The sequence below is a fragment of the Gracilinanus agilis genome, chromosome 1 (genome assembly GCF_016433145.1).
Source record: "Gracilinanus agilis isolate LMUSP501 chromosome 1, AgileGrace, whole genome shotgun sequence".
Lineage (NCBI taxonomy): Eukaryota > Metazoa > Chordata > Mammalia > Didelphimorphia > Didelphidae > Gracilinanus > Gracilinanus agilis.
In genome coordinates, this window is record NC_058130.1 from 141,596,588 (window position 1) to 141,614,777 (window position 18,190).

The following is an 18,190-nucleotide window of genomic DNA, read 5'->3' on the forward strand; positions in this document are numbered from 1 at the left end:
CTCCTCCCTTACTTATAAAATGGAGACAATTGTTCCATCACCTACTTCAAAGGTCTGTTGAGGACTGAATGAATTATTGCATGTCAACTGCTACAGAGAGAGCTCAACTGCTACAGGGATTTGCTTTTTTTCTTAGTGTCTGCTGCACTGCAGCAGAACTGAGAAATCAGAGTCGCTTGGCTTTGTGACATTCCTCAATTCCTAGGGCTCCCAGGCTGGGTCCCTGTGTTGATCAGTCAGTGGGAGAGTAGATATTGAGGGCTTTAGATTCATTCATTCAATGAGCCTTCATGTGTGTGTTTTCCTCTCACAGGGCATTGTGTTGAGTGCTCTAGTGGACACTGAGAAGCCGAAGATACATCCAGGCCATTGAAGCAGCTAAGAGATACAGTGTATATAGATTGGGCCTGGAGATAAGATTTGAATTTATATCCAGCCTTATACACTTGCTAGCTGTGTGACCTTGGGTATGGACAACACTATCTGCCTTACTTTCCTCATCTATAAAATGGGAATAAAAATAATAGCATCTACCTTGAAGGGTCGTTGTGAGGCTCAAATGAGATAATATTTTTAAAGTGCTTAGCATAGTACTTGGCACATAGCAGGTTCTTAATAAATGCTTCTTTCCTTCCTCTTTCCCCCATCTTAAAAGCTAATGAGGGGGGGGGCAGCTGGGTAGCTCAGTGGATTGAGAGTCAGGCCTAGAGATGGGAGGTCCTAGATTCAAGTCTGGCCTCAGATACTTCTTAGCTGTGTGACCCTGGGCAAGTCACTTGACTCTCATTACCTAGCCCTTACTGCTCTTCTGCCTTAGAACCAATACACAGTACTGATTCTAAGATGAAAGGTAAGGGTTAAAAAAAAAAAAAAAAAGCTAATGTTAAGGGGAGGCAATTAGATAACACAGTGGATAGAGAGTCAGGTCTGGAGTCAGGAGGTCCTAGGTTCAAATCTGGCCTCAGACATTTCCTGGCTGTGTGACCCTGGGCAAAATCACTTAACCCCCATTGCCTACCCCTTACACTCTTCTGCCTTGGAACCAAAACACAGTATTGATTCTAAGATGGAAGGTAAAGGCTTTTTAAAAAAATCTAATGGAAGAAATTGATCCCCATTTATATAAATAAGAAAGGACGAATTATTACCAAGAAACATTGAATTTTAATGTATCTCCTTTAATAGTCATCATCATCTCTGGTTACAGGCAATTGCCCTCAAGGTTGACTGACTTGCACTGTGATGGAGGGAAGGATCAGACTCAGTCCTCCAATGGCTTGGGCCACGGAGTGAAAAGGCACATGTTTGGCATCAGAGAGGTCTCTGCAGTGGGGGAGAGGGAGACAAGACAGCGAGATGGCATGGAGCTTGGACAGGGGCAGAAGGAAGGGAAGAACATGGCATTCTCATTGGCAGAGGTAGTTGCTCCTAGGTCTGTGGTCAGTGTGGGCAGGAGGTGGGCTGAGACCCTCCCTCACACATGGTACAGGTTGCTGTGACTGCAGCAGTTCCAATCCACCAGCTCACTGCTATGAAACCACAGGCTGATCTCTCTCTGGGCCACTTCCACAGAGTCACTGGCATGGACAACATTCCTGTTCCAGAGAAACAAGCAGCAGGGATGAGCTTTGGGGGGGGTCTCCATGTAGCTGGTCCCAGGTGATCTCTCCCATACTCTCAATCTCTCCTCACCCAAAGATCCCACCCCCCAGTTCTTTTGCTCTATATTGCTGCCTAAGTAATCCCCCTGGATGGAGAAATGAAAGCTTCACAGAATAGGATAATGTTTTCTCCCACCAAGACTCCATTTTGGTATTATCGTCAGACCATCAGAATTTCTATATTTCCTTTCCTTGGATCATTTGAATAATTCACATTTATATAATGTTCCCCTATCCTCAAAAAATACCTTCATGATCCATTCATCCCCACAAACTATGTTCCTGTAGATACAGACTTAACCTCTCTTCCTTCTTGAGGCCAAACTCCTTGCAAAGACCATCTATAATAATGTTCCCTATTTCCTCTCACCTTCTTCTTAACTCTATAACATCTGATCTCATCCATCACTCAAGTAAAACTACTCTCTTCAAAGTTACAAATGATCTCTGAATTGCCAAATCTAATGGCCTTTTCTCAATTCTTATCCTTTTACATCTCTGTAGCCTCTGAAGGGAATAAGCATTTATTATGTGCCTACTACGTACACGTACCAGGCACTGTGTTTAATTCTTTAAACTATTTTCTCATTTTGAACCTCACGATAACCTGGGAGATGAGTATTATTATTTTTCCCATTTTACAGATGAGCAAACTAAGGCCAAAAGAGGTTAAGAGACTCATCCAGGATCACATAAGTAGAACATGGCTAAGGCTGGATCTGTACTCAGGTCTTGTTAACTCCAAGCTGGTGCTACCTAGTTTTGATATTACTAATCGCTCCCTTCTCTTTGATACTTTCTTCTCTCTAGATTTTTGTGACTTGGCTCTCTCCTGGTTCTCCCCTTACAGCTTCTTCTCATTCCCCTCCCCCACACACACACACTTTCAGGCTACCCAGCCTGCTAACTCCTCTCCACCAGTACCTGCTGATGTGAACACTGAAATCTCCTCGGATGGTCCCAGGGGCAGCATCTGCTGAGTCAGTGTCTCCTACCATGGCCCTAGAGGTACGGACCACATTGTACCCTTCCCAGACCTGCAACACAAAAAAGACCCAGCTTGTTCCTGTCAAAAAAAGGGAACGGAGCAAACAGTTCATCCTGGATATCTGCCTCTTATTTCTATGGGTTCATACAGGCTATTTCCCACATTTCAAATGCTTTCCTTTTGGCCTCTTTTTGATCTTCAAGCTTCCATTCAGCCACCATCTCCTCTGGGAAGATTTCTCTGACTCTGCTAACTGAAAGTGGGCTCTTTCCTCCTCAAATTCTCCTGTAACACTTTATCTGGCTCTCTACTTTCCCTTCAGGAACCTTTTCTCTCATATTGGATTTAGCTATGTAAACATCCTTTCCTACGTCCTAGATAATAAATTTCTTGAGGCAATCAATCAATCAGCAAGCACCCATTACCTGTATAGGACGTACCAGGCAGTCATATAACAAGAGTTGGTGCTAAGCTAGCACTGGGGCTCTGCTGTTTTCCGTCTTTGTGCCTTTTCTATCAAGTACATATTAAGGGAGAGATAAATGTCTGACGAGTTGAAGAGTTGGGCGACACCTTCATGGAGTAATCAACCCAGCACTAACTAAACTACACACTCGTAATAGGAGGAGATAGAAATGGGGAGGATCAAGAGCCCAGGACACTGGTCTGGGAAAAGGACTTTGTTTTGCACCTCTCAAAGATACTCATCATGTAACTGTATACCTTAGAGCTCTCTGTGTTTGTGTTCCAGCCTTCCTGACTAGATTGTCACTTCCATGCTTGTCTGAAGCCTTGTACCCTGCCTATCTCCTTACAAGATGCATTTTTTAATAAATGCTGGATGAATGAATGAAGTGCCCTAGTATCCAGAAAGACTGAATGCCTCTAGAGTTAAATTCTCTTTGGAATTTGAAGCACTTCATGACTTGGTCCCTTCCTACATATCCGGGTTTCTTATACTTAACTCCTTTCCATGAGCTCTGTTCCAGCTATTCTGACCTCCTTGTTGGCCCTCACACCTGACACTCCAGCTCCCAGATCTGTACCTTTTACTGGCTACCTCCCATGCCTGGGATAAGGAGCATGCTGGAGTCAGCTAGATGAACCAGCTCTCTAGAGCTGATTGTTGAATTTTCTTTTTTAAAAATCCTTACTTTCCATCTTAGAATCAATACTAAGTATCTGTTCCAAGGCAGAAGAAGAGTAAAGGCTAGGCAATGGCGATTACCCAGTCATCCAGCTAGGAAGTGTCTGAGGCTGTATTTGAACCCAGAACCTCCTGTCTCCAGGCTTGACTCTCCACTGAGCCACCTAGCTGCCCTGATTGTTAAAAATTTCAATGTGAACATTCGCACCTCAGAAATCAGCAAATGCTACAAACCAGGGCATGACTGATTCTGTTGTGCATTGTCTAGACTTAAGAAAATGATGGAGAAAAATTCAATGATGTACATTCAACTTAAAAGTGCATCCTGGGGGGCAGCTGGGTGGCTCAGTGGATTGAGAGTCAGGCCTAGAGACCAGAGGTCCTAAGTACAAATCTGGCCTCAGACACTTCCTAGCTGTGTGACCCTGAGCAAGTCACTTGACCCCCATTGCCTAGCCCTTACTGCTCTTCTGCCTTGGAACCAATACATAGTATTGACTCCAAGACAGAAGGTAAGGGTTTAAAAAAAAAAGTGTATCCTGTATGCAATTTTCCCTCACAGAGCCAGCTACTAAATATTTACCCAACATACCACTGTCTGGAATGTTTTCCCTTCTCACTTCTACTTCCTGACTTCTCTGGCTTCCTTTAAGGTTCAGTTAAAATTCCATCTTCTTCAGGAGATCATTCCCAGTCTCTTGGTTTTTCTGTCTCTCTCTTTCTCTCTGTGTCTCTGCGTCTGTCTCTCTCTGTGTCTGTCTCTATGTTTGTGTGTGTGTGTCTCTCTCTCTGTGTCTCTCTGTGTCTCTCTGTGTCTGTGTCTGTGTCTGTGTCTGTGTCTGTGTCTGTGTCTGTGTCTGTATCTGGCTCTCTCTGTGTCTGGCTCTCTCTGTGTCTGGTTCTCTCTGTGTCTGGTTCTCTCTGTGTCTGGCTCTTTCTTTCTTTCTCTCTCTCACACACCCACACTGTCTCTCTCTCCTCCTCCCTCAATGCCTTTGGCTCTCAGAACACTTTCCATTTTATATATCTTATATAAGATAAGCTGTTTGCACACTAGGACCTCCTTAAGAGCAGAAACCATGTATCTATTTGCTTTTCTTTGTATCCTCAGAGCTTAGCACAATGCCTGGTCCTTATGGTATGCACTTAACTTACCATGTTTTTGATTGACTGACTGACTGTGGACTTGCTCTTAAAGCAATCCTATTTTTTTTCTTTTCAAAATAACCCTTACCTTCCATCTTAGAATCAATACTATGTATTGGTTCCAAGGAAAAAGAGCAGTAAGGGCTAGGCAACTGAGGTTAAGTGACTTGTCCAGGGTCACACAGCTAGGAAGTGTCTGAGGCCAGATTTGAACCTAGACACTCCCATCTCTAGGCCTGGCTCTCAATCCACTGTATCATCCAGCTATTCCAGGTATCCTCTTTTGACAGATAAGGAAGTCACTAAAAATATCTGAGAGGAAGCCAACAAAAGAGCCTGGTTGTTTTGTCTCTTTCGTCACCATCAGGAGCTATAAGGTGGCACTGGTGGCATTTCACAGACTCCCAACATCTCAAAGGAAGCCCCACCCCTGCCACTTTCCCTCTTAGCACACCCCAGACCCAGGCTAGTCTTACCATCGCAACCACAGGACCAGAGCTCATATACTTGATCAAGTTTGGATAGAAGGGCTTCTTCTTCAGGTCGTGGTAATGCTCAGCAAGGACTTTTTCTGGGGCCTGGAAGGCATTGAGGAGAGAGTTGGGAAGAATTCTGGAGCCAGATAGCACCAGGAGGACCTGGGAAAGGTCAGTTTACTCAGAACCTGCTCTATGCAGCAGGCCAAGGATGCTGGGTTGGTTGATTGAGTAGTGGCACTGTCTAGTTCCAAAAGGCCAGGGGATTCCTAAGGCAGCAACTCATCTCTTTCCAAAGCCAGGGCACCACACTTTCCCAGGACACATCAGCTCTGCCAATGAGGGAACTAGGAACTACAAATAAAAATATGGCTGCTGTTGGCAAACTAAATGCTATTGGCCCTTGTAGGCATCCATAAAAGAAGTAAAAGAATCAACTTTAGAGGTTCCATGCTATTTTATGCATGAAACATAGCCCTGAATACTTGGGCTAGAAATGATGGGCTTTCATGAAACCAATGAGGATGGAGTGCAGAAAGCGGAAACCAGAACCAAGTCTTTTTTGACTTGGAGTCTTTAAAGGGAAAGGGTTAAACAGGCTTAGCTGGGGCATCATGCAGGAAAGTCTGACTCTAGTCAGTGCTGATGCCTTGCTTTAGAGTCCCAACTTAAAGGAACAGAGCCCCCCCTCAGGAAAATTCTCAGGGTCCTCCATGGTGGCCACTGTTACCTGTAGTAGCTTCATGCCCACCAGCTTGAACCCTCGCCTCTCAAAGCGCCTAATGACATCTCCAACGAGCCTCCGCTGAACACCATCTGGCTTTACTGCAATTAGTGTTCGTTCCTGGGTTCTAATAAGTCCCCCTATAGGAAAGGGAAACAGAGTCACCACCAAGATTGGCCTCTTGGGTCTGCTGATATCTAATAAGCTCAAATTCAATGAGAAGAAACATAAAGTCCCACATTCAGGCTCAACAAAATCAATTACACAAGTACACTGAATAATACTGTATTACATGTGAAAAAGACCCAGGGATTTTAGCAGACAAGCTTGATGTTAGTTAGTCCACAAGGCAATCAAAAGAGCTAATGCCACCTTAGGTTGCACTGACAGAGGCAATGTCAAGAACAAGGGAAGTAATAATCCCACTGCTCTACTCCACTCTAAAGTGTTGTGTTCTAGGAACCTTCTAGAAGATAGTGATGAGAACAGAAAAGCAGATCATATTAAAATCATGGAAGAAATTAGGGATGTTTATTCTAAAGAAGGAAAGAAATGGGGAGGGGGAAAGGGAATAATGGAGCGGCAGGGATCCAATCACTTTCTTTGAAGTATTTGAGGGGGCATCGTGTAGAAAAGAGGCTTGTCCTGCTTGACCTCAGAGGGCACAACTAGAAACCATATGTAGAAGCTGCTGAGAAGTTAATGTTGGGTCAGAGTCAAGAAGGCATCCCTTACAGTGAGAGCTGTCCAAAAAAAAAAGAAAAGGGACTCAGGAAACAAAGTGATGAGGGAACTGAAGGATAACACTCTGCCTCCTTCCGCGTGTTGGGAAATGGTACCTTTCCGCATTGTTGAAGGTTTTCAAGCGAAGGATGAACAATATATTGGGGATGTTGTAAAGGGAGTCTCTATATTGGTATTCTGGTATGAATAAGATGTGATGGACTCTGAGGTTCCTTCCTACTCGAAGATAGTAGGATTCTATGAACCAGACAGTCTCTCCATCTCTTCTACTGGTCTGGGGCAAAGGGCGAGATATGCTGAGTTACACTTAGTCTCAGTTTTCTAACAAAAGAATCCTCTTTCTTTTTAGGAAATACATTCAGAGTCTATGGAACATTTTACCCTAGAAAGGGCTGCATTTCAAGGGAGAAGAAACCACATTTAAAGTCTCCTGAGAAGTTTCAGGATCCCACTCACCTGACAGTCATTTTGAGGAGACCCCAACTAGGACTGCCTTCTATACCTGGAAGAAGAGTGCCTAGAGGCCTGGTCCTTTTAGCTATGGCAGCAATCTGCATGTTTAGTACAATGTCTAGAGCACATAGTAGGTGCTTAACAAATGTTTATTAATTCATTGACTATGCTTGGGCTCCTAGCTGGGCAAAAGGTACAGCCACAAAACTGCAGCTTTCCCAGAGCAACCCAGCAGTCCTAAAAATACCATTCAATGACGCATTTTGCCCAGTTACTAAGACAGCATTGCTGGGAAGGAAGGAGGCTAATTAGGAACACATCTATGGGGAGGCCTAGAGGTATAGGCAGAGATAGCACAGATCCCCAGAGTGGGAAAAAGCCAAGGATTCTGTCTCTCATTATACTTGTGTCCTGCCTCTCAAGACTGGGGGAAAGGTACCATTTCCTAACACACTGAAGGAGGCAGAGTGTTATCCTTCAGTTGCCTCATCACTTTGTTTCATGAGTCAGTATTTCTGAAATTAAGGAATAGCAGAGTCTTAGTTTGGGGGTTGGGTTATCCCCTCAGGAGTACTTCATCTTGATACCAGGCAACAAGGCACAAGGCAAAGGGAGTGGATGGGAAAAAGAAAGGGGGAGGGGGGAGGTGGAAGGGGGAGAGACAGAGAGAAAACACAGGGAAGAATAGAATGTAGTCTTTTCTATGTGTCTGAGAAATGTTCATAGACACAGGGAATTCTAAATACAACTAGCATGGTAACAAATCCTGGGAGTCACTAATAATGCTGTCATATTTCAGTATCCAAACTCTTTGATCCAAAGACCCCACAGCTAGGCCCATACACCAAGGAGGTCAGTGATTGAAAGAAAAGGCCACTGCACACCAAAATATTTATAGCAGCACTTTTTATAGAACTGGAAACAAACAAATGTCCATTGCTTGAGGGATGTCTAAACAATCGTAAGATACGAACGTAACGAAAAGTTATTAGATTGTAAAAATAAGAAATATGACGAATTCAGAGAAGCATAGGAGCTATATAAAATGATGCAAAACTAAGCAAAATAGAAGAAAATAGTTTGTACAATGTCTAAGACAATGTAAATGGAAAGGGAAAAAAATCGAACATTGTATAAATATAATGACCAAGCTTGACCCTGAAGAAGAGATGAAAAAATGAATGCAAACAAACATGCCCATGTCTCCTCATCCTCAAAAAACCCTCAGAAGATCCATTAGCTGTTGTCCTCAATCTGTCCTCCTTTTTGTGGTTAAACTCCTTGAGAAGGCTAACCTCCTTGAAAAGGCTGTCTATAATAGGTGCTTCTACATTTTTGCCTCTCACTCCCTTCTCAACTCTCTAAAGTTTGACTTCTAACCTCATCATTCAAATGAAACTATTCTCTCCAAAGTTATCAATGATCTCTTAATTGCCAAATATATTGGCCTTTTTCTCAATACTCATCCTTTTTGACCCCTCTGCAGTCTTTGACCCTATTGATCACCCTCCTCTCTCTAGGTTTTTGTGACCTTTCTCTCTTCTGGTTCTCCTCCTACCTGTCAGTCTTCTCCTTCTCAGTCTTCTTTACTGGATTCTCATCCATGTCATGCCCACTCACCTTGGATGTCCCACAAAGCCATGTCCTGGGGCTTCTTCTCTTCTCTCTCTATACTATTTCATTTAGTGATCTCATCAGTGCCTATGAATTCCATTATCATCTCTCTACTGATCTATTTATCAAATCCTAACTTCTCTCTGCCCCTCTAGGCTCTCAAAATGGATGTCTTGTGAACATGTGAAATTTAGAATGTCCCAAACTGGACTTATTTTTTCCGCTGCAAATCTTTTCCTGATTTCCCTATCACTGTCAAGAGTATCATTATGAAGGAGGCATTTAGGTGGCTTAGTGGACAGAGTCAGGCCTGGAGAAAGAAGATGCTGGATTCAATCTGGCCTCAGATCCTTCCTAGCTGTGGGTCCCTGGGCAAGTCACTTAATCCCAGTTGCCTAACCCTTACTGCTCTTCTGCCTTGGAACCAACACACAGTATTGATTCAAAGATGGAAGATAAGGATTAAAAAATATATATATGTACATATATATATCACCCATGTTCCCAGTCACACAAGTTACAACCTAGGTGTCATCCTCAATTTCTCGCTCTCTCTGACCAGCCCCCTCCCAAATCTAATCCGTTGCCAAATCCTGTTGTTTCGACCTCCCTAACTCATAATATTATCCCATTTATATTATATACTATATTCCATAACCCACATATTGTCTTATTCCCTTTAACACTGCTACCACTCTGGTACAAGCCTTCACCATCTTGTGTCCGGGCTCTTGCCATAGACTATTGTTTGGTCTTCTTGCCTCAAGCCTTTCTCTACTCCAGCCCATCCTCCACTAAGCTGTTAAATTGATCTTCCTTAAGTCTGTAAGGGTCAGACTATATTACCCCATTCTTCCACCTCCACTTAATAAACTCCAATGGCTCCCTATTTCCACTAGGATCAAATATGAAATATTTTGTTTCGCTTTTAAAGTCTGTCAAAACCTGCTCTCCCCCTGCTCTTCCCACTCTCCTTACACAGGGCACTATCTCTCTCTTTTAAAAACCCTTACCTTCTGTCTTGGAATCAGGGCTGGAACTCAAACTCAGCTCTAAGACCAATGCCCTTTCCACTGTATGATGCTTCCTCTTGACCTAATGGCTCAGATCTTGTTTGGTTCAAAATCCTGTGAGGGGTAGCTGGGTGGCGCAGTGGATTGAGAGCCAGGCCTAGAGACGGGAAGTCCTGGGTTCAAATCTGGCCTCAGCCACTTCCTAGCTGTGTGACCCTGGGCAAGTCCCTTAACCCCTATTGCTTAGCCCTTACCACTCTTCTGCCTTGGAATCAATACATAGTATTGACTCCAAGATGGAAGGTGAGGGTTTAAAAAAAAAAAAAAATCCTATGGGCCACACCCTCTCTTCAATCTACCTCATCCCAGGCCACAGGAGTTAGTAACTTCTTAGGGACTTCTTGGCAGCAGAATTTAAAGCAGATATTATTCCAGACACAAGGAAAAGCACCCAGAGTCTACCTAGAAAAGCTCTTGTCCTGGCATCTTTTCTTGAAATAGGAATAGGGTAGAGGATGCCAGCATTAGGACAGCCCATCAACATGGAAATTTGTTCTTGGCTACTAACTCTTCTTTGCCCAAGAGATCAGAGAACCCCTTCAGTACAGGCAGTGTGAGAATTTATTTTTCATATACTGTATTAATGCCTTTATGTTAGGGAGAATTACAAGGTATTCCTGTGTTTGGGATCTGGGTCAGTGATCTAGTCTGTTACTTTTTGCATTTTCTTTGTCCATGGGAAGCAAGAGCAAAGATTTATTTCCTTTAAAGTGATGGTACTTCATTTACGATGCCTCAGTCTTTTCTTCTTGGGTCCAAGAGCAGGTGAATGGAGGCAGGACTACAGAAAGCAAGGACAGCTCAGCCCAGCACCCCCTTCCCCATCCCCCATTTTCATTGGCTCTTTGCTGAAGAAAACTAACTTGCCAAATAGTGTTTGGTTTTTTTATTACATCTGGAAACATAATTGTCTTCTTGAAGGCTTAGAATGTTCTATGGCAGTGATGGCGAACCTTTTAGAGACAGTGTACCCAAACTGCACATGTGAGCCCCCAAGCCCCACCCTAGATAGGGGAGGGAGGAAATATTCCCATTGGGCTTCTGGGCAGAGGGACGGGGGATGTGAGAAATGTCCTCAGGCCTACATGAAGAGAGAAAAGGGAGCAGCCCTATATAGGTTCACCAACACAGTTGGCATCATCCTATCCTTACTTTATGTCAGTATTAGTTCTAAGGCAGAAGATCAACAAGGGCTAAGGAATCAGGGATAAATAATTTGCCCAAGGTCATACAGCTAGGAAGTATCTGTGGGGAGGAGCCAGGTCTCAACCAAAAGATATTGCTCTTTCCATTAAACTAAGCTGAACTGTTAAGTGTGAGCTATAATAATGGCTGGAGATTAAAGGAAGCTTTCACCACATAGGATTTGACAGTTTATCTGCAAAGCCACACAGAAGTACTAAGGAAAAGGATGTTAGATCAGCTGCTCTTCTGCTACTCCCAACCATGTTGATTTAGAACCAGTCCACATTTGTATCCTCTATGCCTCCTCACAGACTTGAAGATAAGATGAACAGGGATGAAAAGGGGCAGACCAGACCTAATCTTACAATTCCCCTAAAGCTCCACCCTGGATGACAAGAACTACAGAATGGCTGTTGGTAAGTAGCTCGAGGTGATAAGAGGTTTGGAAATAAATTTTTTTTTTAAAGCTAAGAAGAAAAGATCCAGAATTGAACATGGAGAGAAAAGTAGGCTGGATTGTCTTTGAGAAACTGCAGAAATCTTTTAATGACCCCAAGCTTCTCCCTGAAACTTTTTTTTAATAAAGTTGCATAGTCTTATAACGGATTAAAGATGAGTGTCTCCCAGGAAGCAACAGATCTTGTAAAGAAGAAATTCTGAAAGATGTTATCAAACTAGAGTGAAAGTTAAGTCAAAGAAATCTATGAACTGGTCTCAGAGCAAGATTAAGAGATAATGATTTTTTAGAAAAGAACCAAAGAAACTTGTGTGCTACACTGGTATTCATTCCCAAGATATCAAGAAAGCAAGGAATTGAACCAAGATCTTACAACAAACTTATGGGAGGACATGAAAAAGAGTTGCACAATAAGAGCATATCAGGAGCAGCTAGGTGGTTCAGTGGACAGAGCTCTAGGGCCAGAATCAGGAGGACCTGGGCAAGTCACTTAACTCCATCTGCCTAGACCTTACCACTCTTTCTTAGATTTGTTACTAAGTCAGAGAAAAAGAAGAAAGAAAGAAAGAAAAAAAGAAAAAAAGAAAGAAAGAAAGAAAGAAAGAACAAAAGAAAGAAAGAAAGAAAGAAAGAAAGAAAGAAAGAAAGAAAGAAAAAGAAAGAAGGAAGGAAGGAAGGAAGGAAGGAAGGAAGGAAGGAAGGAAGGAAGAAGGAATGAAGAAAGGGGGAGGGAAGAAGGGAGGGAAGGAGGAGGGGTGATGAAGACAGATAGACCACGGGTAGATTTCAATTTATGAGCTTAGAGAGAATATGCAAATTGAAGGGATAACATCAATTTGAGTACTCAGTTAAGGAAAAAAGAACAGATCTAGTCTAAAGGTCCAATGTCCCATTCTGCATAAGAGCCCAAACAGCCCTTCTAATAACCTCCTGCAAAATGTGCCCAACCCCAAACCGACCTATCATGGTCAAGGGCAATATGGAGTGCCTCAAGCTTTCTGTATGTGGTCCAAAGGCTGGAAGCTGGGCAGGATGTCAGAATGTGTGGGGTTTGACCCAATTTTTGCTTATGGCTTATGCATATAATTTTTACCTTTTCAAGGAGACTTTTCATCCATTATCTCATCTGATCCTCACAACAACACTGGGAAGGAGGCAAGGTTGAGATCTTTGCCCCTTCCTCATTTTACAGGTAAGAAAACTAAAGTATAAAGATTAAGAAATTTTTCCAAGATCATATGCCCTGTTGCTAGCTACTTCAAGAATAAGCTGGTACTGGTTCCTAACCTTAGAAAAGCAGTACTATAAATCTGAAGGCATGAGTTCTAGTCCTGGATCTACTACTAACTTCTATGTGTAACCTTAGATAAATCATTTCTTCTCTCAGAGCCTCAGTTTCCTCATATGTAAAAAGCAGGAGCTGCATTATATAATTTCAGGATCTCTTGCAGTGCTAATGCTATGATTTGTATGAAACCAAGCTTCTCTAATTTCCAAATTCCTTCTGCTATCTCCAAATTCCCTAAAGTTCCATAACTGAGAACCAGCAAGTAAAAAGAATATTGAATTTAGAGTCAGAGAAATTGAGCTCCCATCCTACCACTGTTACTTTCTACCTCTATAACCTTAGGCATAAGAACTAACTTCTCTGGATTTGTTTCCTCATCAATAAAGAGAGGATTGGCCTAAAAGAGGCTCTGAGGTCCAGCTATGAGTCCATGATCCTATTTCTTGAGTCTTGAAAAGGCAGTTGAGTTAACATAAAGGACAAGACATCTGTAGAAGGTTATAAAATTCAGCCCCTTCACAAATGACAATTTTCCATTCTCCTAAGCCTACTCACCTTAGCCTGCCCTTTCTTAGATCAGGACTGACATCAATGATTTCAGGCCAGCATTCCCTGGATCTCAGTGTGGCTTGGTCCAAGAAAAAGGAAACAGATATTGAATTCAATTCAGTTCAAGAAAGGTAGATAAAGGTAAGGATCTAGCATCTTCTTAGGAAGCTAGAAGCCTTGAGAACCCCAAATAAGCAAAACATCTATCAGGTGATAGTGATCTCTGCCTCTTCTGATACAAGACAGAATGGCACATGGTAATTCTTAAAATGACAGCCATGATAACATAGCCCTTCTGCAGCTCAGTTTCTTAGCAAATGATGCAGGCTTCATTTTTCAGTTAGGAAGGTAGGGAGATACAGATGCCTAATTCACTCAATCTGCAGGATAAGATAGAAAAAACATCCTTCGTAGATCCTGAACCAGAAGGAATATTGGTCTTAGAATCAGAAAAATTGGATTTAATTCCCAGCTTTACTATTTACTACTGTCCATCTGAGTTTAAATTAGTCACCTCCCCTCAATAGACCTTAGTTTTTTGCCATCTGTAAAGTGAAGTGGAACCAGATGATTTCTAAGTTCCCTTCCCTTTATAATCTTTAGATTAGAACTTAGAGGAAACTAGAAGACACAGTAGATAAAAACTGGACCTAGAGTCTGGAAAACCTGGGCTCAAATACTACCTAATACTTATTAGATGGGTGAACCTAAGCAAGTCACTTAACCTATGTCTGCCTCAGTTGCTTCACCAGTAAAATGATAATGATAACACCCACCTCCCAGGGTTGTTGTTGGGTAAAATTAGTGTCCTAGGAATCTGTCTTTGGCCCTGTGATCTTAGGTAAAGGCACAGCATGCTTATTGAGTGGGCAGATAACAAGAAGTTTAAAGAAAGAACTAAAAAGGGAATGTCCCTTTACTGGAGAATGGTTAAAGTGTTTTTTTAATGTAACATTATCATCATTATTATTATTGTGCCATACGAAATGATGACCATGAAGAGTTTAGAAAAACTTGGGAATAGGGGGCAGCTGGGTAGCTCAGTGGATTGAGAACCAGGCCTAGAGACGGGAGGTCTTAGGTTCAAATCTGGCCTCAGACACTTCCCAGCTGTGTGACCCTGGGCAAGTCACTTGACCCCCATTGCCTACCCTTACAACTCTTCTGCCTTGGAGCCAATACACTGTATTGACTCCAAGACAGAAGGTAAGGGTTTAAAAAAAAATTAAAAAAAACTTGGGAATAATTATATGAACTGATGCAGTAAAGTAAGCAGAACCAAGAGAACAATTCAACAGTTAGTGTAAAGCAGTGATTCCCAAAGTGGGCGCCATCGCCCCCTGGTGGGTGCTGCAGCAATTCAGGGTGGGCAGTGATGGCCACAGGTGCATTTGGGAGCGGTGAATAACTGTAAGGGGGCAGTGATAGTATGTGACAGGGGGCGCTAAGTAATATCTTTTCTGGAAAGGGGGAGATAGGCCAAAAAAGTTTGGGAACCACTGGTATAAAGGAAAGCAATATGGAAAAAATACCAATCAATAAACATTAGCATTCAGATAAACACAAAGACCAATTCAGAGAACTGGCAATGAAGCGTGCCTCACACCTTCAAGCAGAGAAGTGGTGGACTACAGAGGCTGAATGAGATACATGTTATCTGATAGGACCAATGTGTTGATTTATTTTACTGTACTTCTCTGTTATAAGGGAAGATTTCCATGATGGGGATGGGGGAAGAGGAGTCATCGGGAATTGACAGTAAATTTTTAAAGAAAAAAAAACATTAATAAAATATTCATATTTTATTTTAAGAGAAAAGAGAAACAAAGAGACAGACACAAAGAGCTAGCTAACAAGATGAATGAGTTTCAATCCACGAAGGTATCAACTTGCTAGAATATTGGGGTAAAGCAAACTAAGATGAAATTTTAAAGGAATAAAATAAAGTTGTACATTATATTTAGCAACAACAAATACAAGGTGAAGGGGACATAACTAGAAAGTAGTTGCTCTGAAAAAGATCTGAGAGCTTTAATAGACCACAAGTTTTGTATGAGCTCAATATGACAGCCAAAATAAATGAATGTAACCTTAAAGTTTTATTAAGATGCATAGTGTTCAAGATGACAAGAGGTGATAATACCACTGAAGTCAGCCCTGGTCAGGCCATATCTGGAGCACACTGTGTTTACTTCTGGGTTCCACATTTTAAGAAGGGCATTGATAAACTGGAGATCATCCAGAAAAGGGTGAGGTGACTAAGATTATGAAGGATCTTGAGACAATGCCATATGCTCTATGAAAAGAACTAAAGTTGTTTAGTGTGAGAAGAGAAGATTAAGAGAAAATATGATATCTGTCTTCAAGAGGCAGCCTAGGTGGCATACTAGATAGTGATGGTCTAGGCCAGTGATGGGCGACCTGTGGACCAGATGCAGTCCCCTGGCCTGATGTGGCCCCCTGAAATGTTCTATCCCTCTCTTGACATTATTCCTAATCTGATAAATACAATGAGTAGGATACAATACAATGAAACTTTAAAAGAGTTGCCTTAGAAACAGACAGACAGATGAGCATTTCCTTTCCTTTGGCCCCCTCCTTAAAAAGTTTGCCCATCACTAGTCTATGCTTTAGGAAAACTGGCCTCAAATCCAGCCTCAGATACTTACTAGCTTTGTGACCCCAGGCAAGTTACTTAATCTCTCCCAGTCTCAGTTTCCTCATCCCCCAAATGGGGATAAATAACAGTACCTAACTCAGGTTTGTTGAGAAAATCAAATGGGATAACCTTTTAAGTGCATTGCAGTCTTTAAATTGCTAAATAAACGTTAACTATTATTATTATTAGTTGGAGAAGGAAATTACAAACCACTCTGGTATCTTTGCCATGAAAAGCCTAGATGGGGTCAGGAAGAATCAGCTATGACTGAAACAACTGAACAAGAATAACAACAATCATTATTAGTGTGGGAAGGGGATTTGATTTATTCTGCAGAGCAAGAAATGATGGGTGAAAATTTCAGGGAAGAATATTTAAGCTTTAGGATGGGAAGGGATTTGATTTACAAAAAATGATGGGTGAAATTTTCAGAGAAGTATATTTAGGCTTAATATGAAGAAAATGATCATTCCTATTATTTAGAGCTATCAAAGTTGAATGGGCCTCCTCAAGTGGTAGTGGCTTTTCCCACCTAGAGGACTTTAAATAATTTACTGTATGTTGTAAAGAAATTTCTTCTTTGGGTCCAGATGTTCTTCTCGGTTAGTTCCAACTTTTGAGCCACTATGATTCTAGGGACAGCACTCAGCATCACCTGGCCCTACTTCCCTCACCCTACTCCCTTACTATCTGGCTCTTTACTACCTGACGAGGTTTGCAGATCTCCTATCCAGCAAGAAAACAGAGGTGCAACCCTATAGGAAATAGTCATTGTCTAAACTGAAGCAGAGGATAAAAGACAGGTCTAAAAGAAAAAAACAAAAAACAAAAAACTATGGCAACCTGGAGCTGAGAGGTAGATTGCAATGGTAAGTACATGGAGAGGGGAGGACAGTTTTCTTCTTCAATTTCCACTCCTCACAGCTGTCCACGTGGGCTCCTGCGCAGGCTCGGGAACAAAGGGCCCAGCGCAGATGACCTCTCACTTAAGAAAGTGAAGCAGACCACAAGGAAGGATGCTGGTCCGCTAGATCATTGGCTGGTTTTGCAGCCATCCCGGAAGATCGGGTGGACCTAGGGGATGGGGGAGGATTGGCCAGAGTTTGGGTCGGGAGGAGAAGAGGGAGGGAGCTCTTCACAATTCTCCCAAATGCAGGGCGATGGAGAGACTAGGGGAGAGGGGCGGAGGTTAGAGAAGGAAGTAGGGCGGGAGGGGGGAAAAAGGGGGTGTCAAACTCTTATCCCTGGGAAAAGGAGAGACCCAGATCAGACTCGCTTCTCTCGGATGCAAGGGCTTTCCATAAAGACAGCGAGGACCCTTGTTTGTCCATCCCCACCTCACCACTCTTTCACGTCCTCCTAAGGGGCCAGGGCCTCCCTTTCCCACTCACCCGAGCTGTAGCGGAGCATAAGAGAGCTAGGCACTCCTCCGTGGGGCAGAGATAGGAGCAGCTGCTTCGTACCCGGGATGCGGCTAGTGCCCTGCACGCGCCCGGGGCCCAAGAGGCTCCGCAGCGCGCAATGTGGAAAGAAGCCCATGTCCGCCCCCTTGCCCTGAGCCCCGGGGCGGCCGGGCTGCTCGCCCTCAGCCCGGCCCGCTCCCCAAGTAATGGGCGTCTAGGAGGAAGGGACGGACAGGGACCAGGGCGGGCCAGGCCCTGCACCAGCCTCCCGCCCCTATCCCAAAGGGGTGGGGAGTGATGGGGTAGGGGTGGGAACACAACCCGAGTTTCAAGTTTCAGGCCCACCCCTTTCAAATAGTAGCTTTTCCCTTTCCTCCCCTCTGGCTGGCTGGCTGCCCATGCAGGGAAGTACCCCTCCCCTATTCCCTACCCCTCCCCTCCGAGACTCTGGTCTAGGACTGGGTCAGATTATACAGATCTCTCCTTCTCTTGGATTATCCAGGAAAGGAAGGGGACAGGATTCAGGTCTGGATACCTGAGAGAGTATGTGTAACGTAAAGTGGTCAGAGATGAGATTTTTTAAAGCCCTTTTCTACCTCCTGATCAAACAGTTGGTCTTGAGT

General features: G+C 43.1%; 1 protein-coding gene across 2 annotated transcripts; it reads right to left on the minus strand.

The window, feature by feature from the left end:
• Positions 1-1,157: 1,157 nt before the first annotated feature.
• NME4 (NME/NM23 nucleoside diphosphate kinase 4) lies at positions 1,158-17,760 on the minus strand. Of its 2 annotated transcripts, none has more exons than XM_044657141.1 (5): positions 17,556-17,760; positions 6,149-6,282; positions 5,419-5,520; positions 2,586-2,698; positions 1,158-1,595 (listed from the first exon to the last, which is right to left on the minus strand). In XM_044657141.1, the coding sequence occupies exons 1-5, from the start codon at positions 17,701-17,703 to the stop codon at positions 1,475-1,477; spliced, it is 618 nt and encodes a 205-aa protein (XP_044513076.1). In that variant the 5' UTR covers positions 17,704-17,760; the 3' UTR covers positions 1,158-1,474. The 2 variants fall into 2 exon arrangements, with proteins under 2 accessions (XP_044513076.1, XP_044513075.1); XM_044657140.1 differs by having other exon boundaries at positions 5,419-5,580.
• Positions 17,761-18,190: the final 430 nt, after the last annotated feature.

Coding starts and splice junctions, on each gene's coding strand:
- NME4 (XM_044657140.1), bottom strand. CDS start 17,703: ATGGGCTTCTTTCCACATTGCGCGCTGCGGAGCCTCTTGGGCCCCGGG. Junction 5,581..6,148: donor TGGGCATGAAGCTACTACAG/GTAACAGTGGCC, acceptor GACCTTTCCCAG/GTCCTCCTGGTGCTATCTGG. Junction 1,596..2,585: donor TTCAGTGTTCACATCAGCAG/GTACTGGTGGAG, acceptor TCTCTGGAACAG/GAATGTTGTCCATGCCAGTG.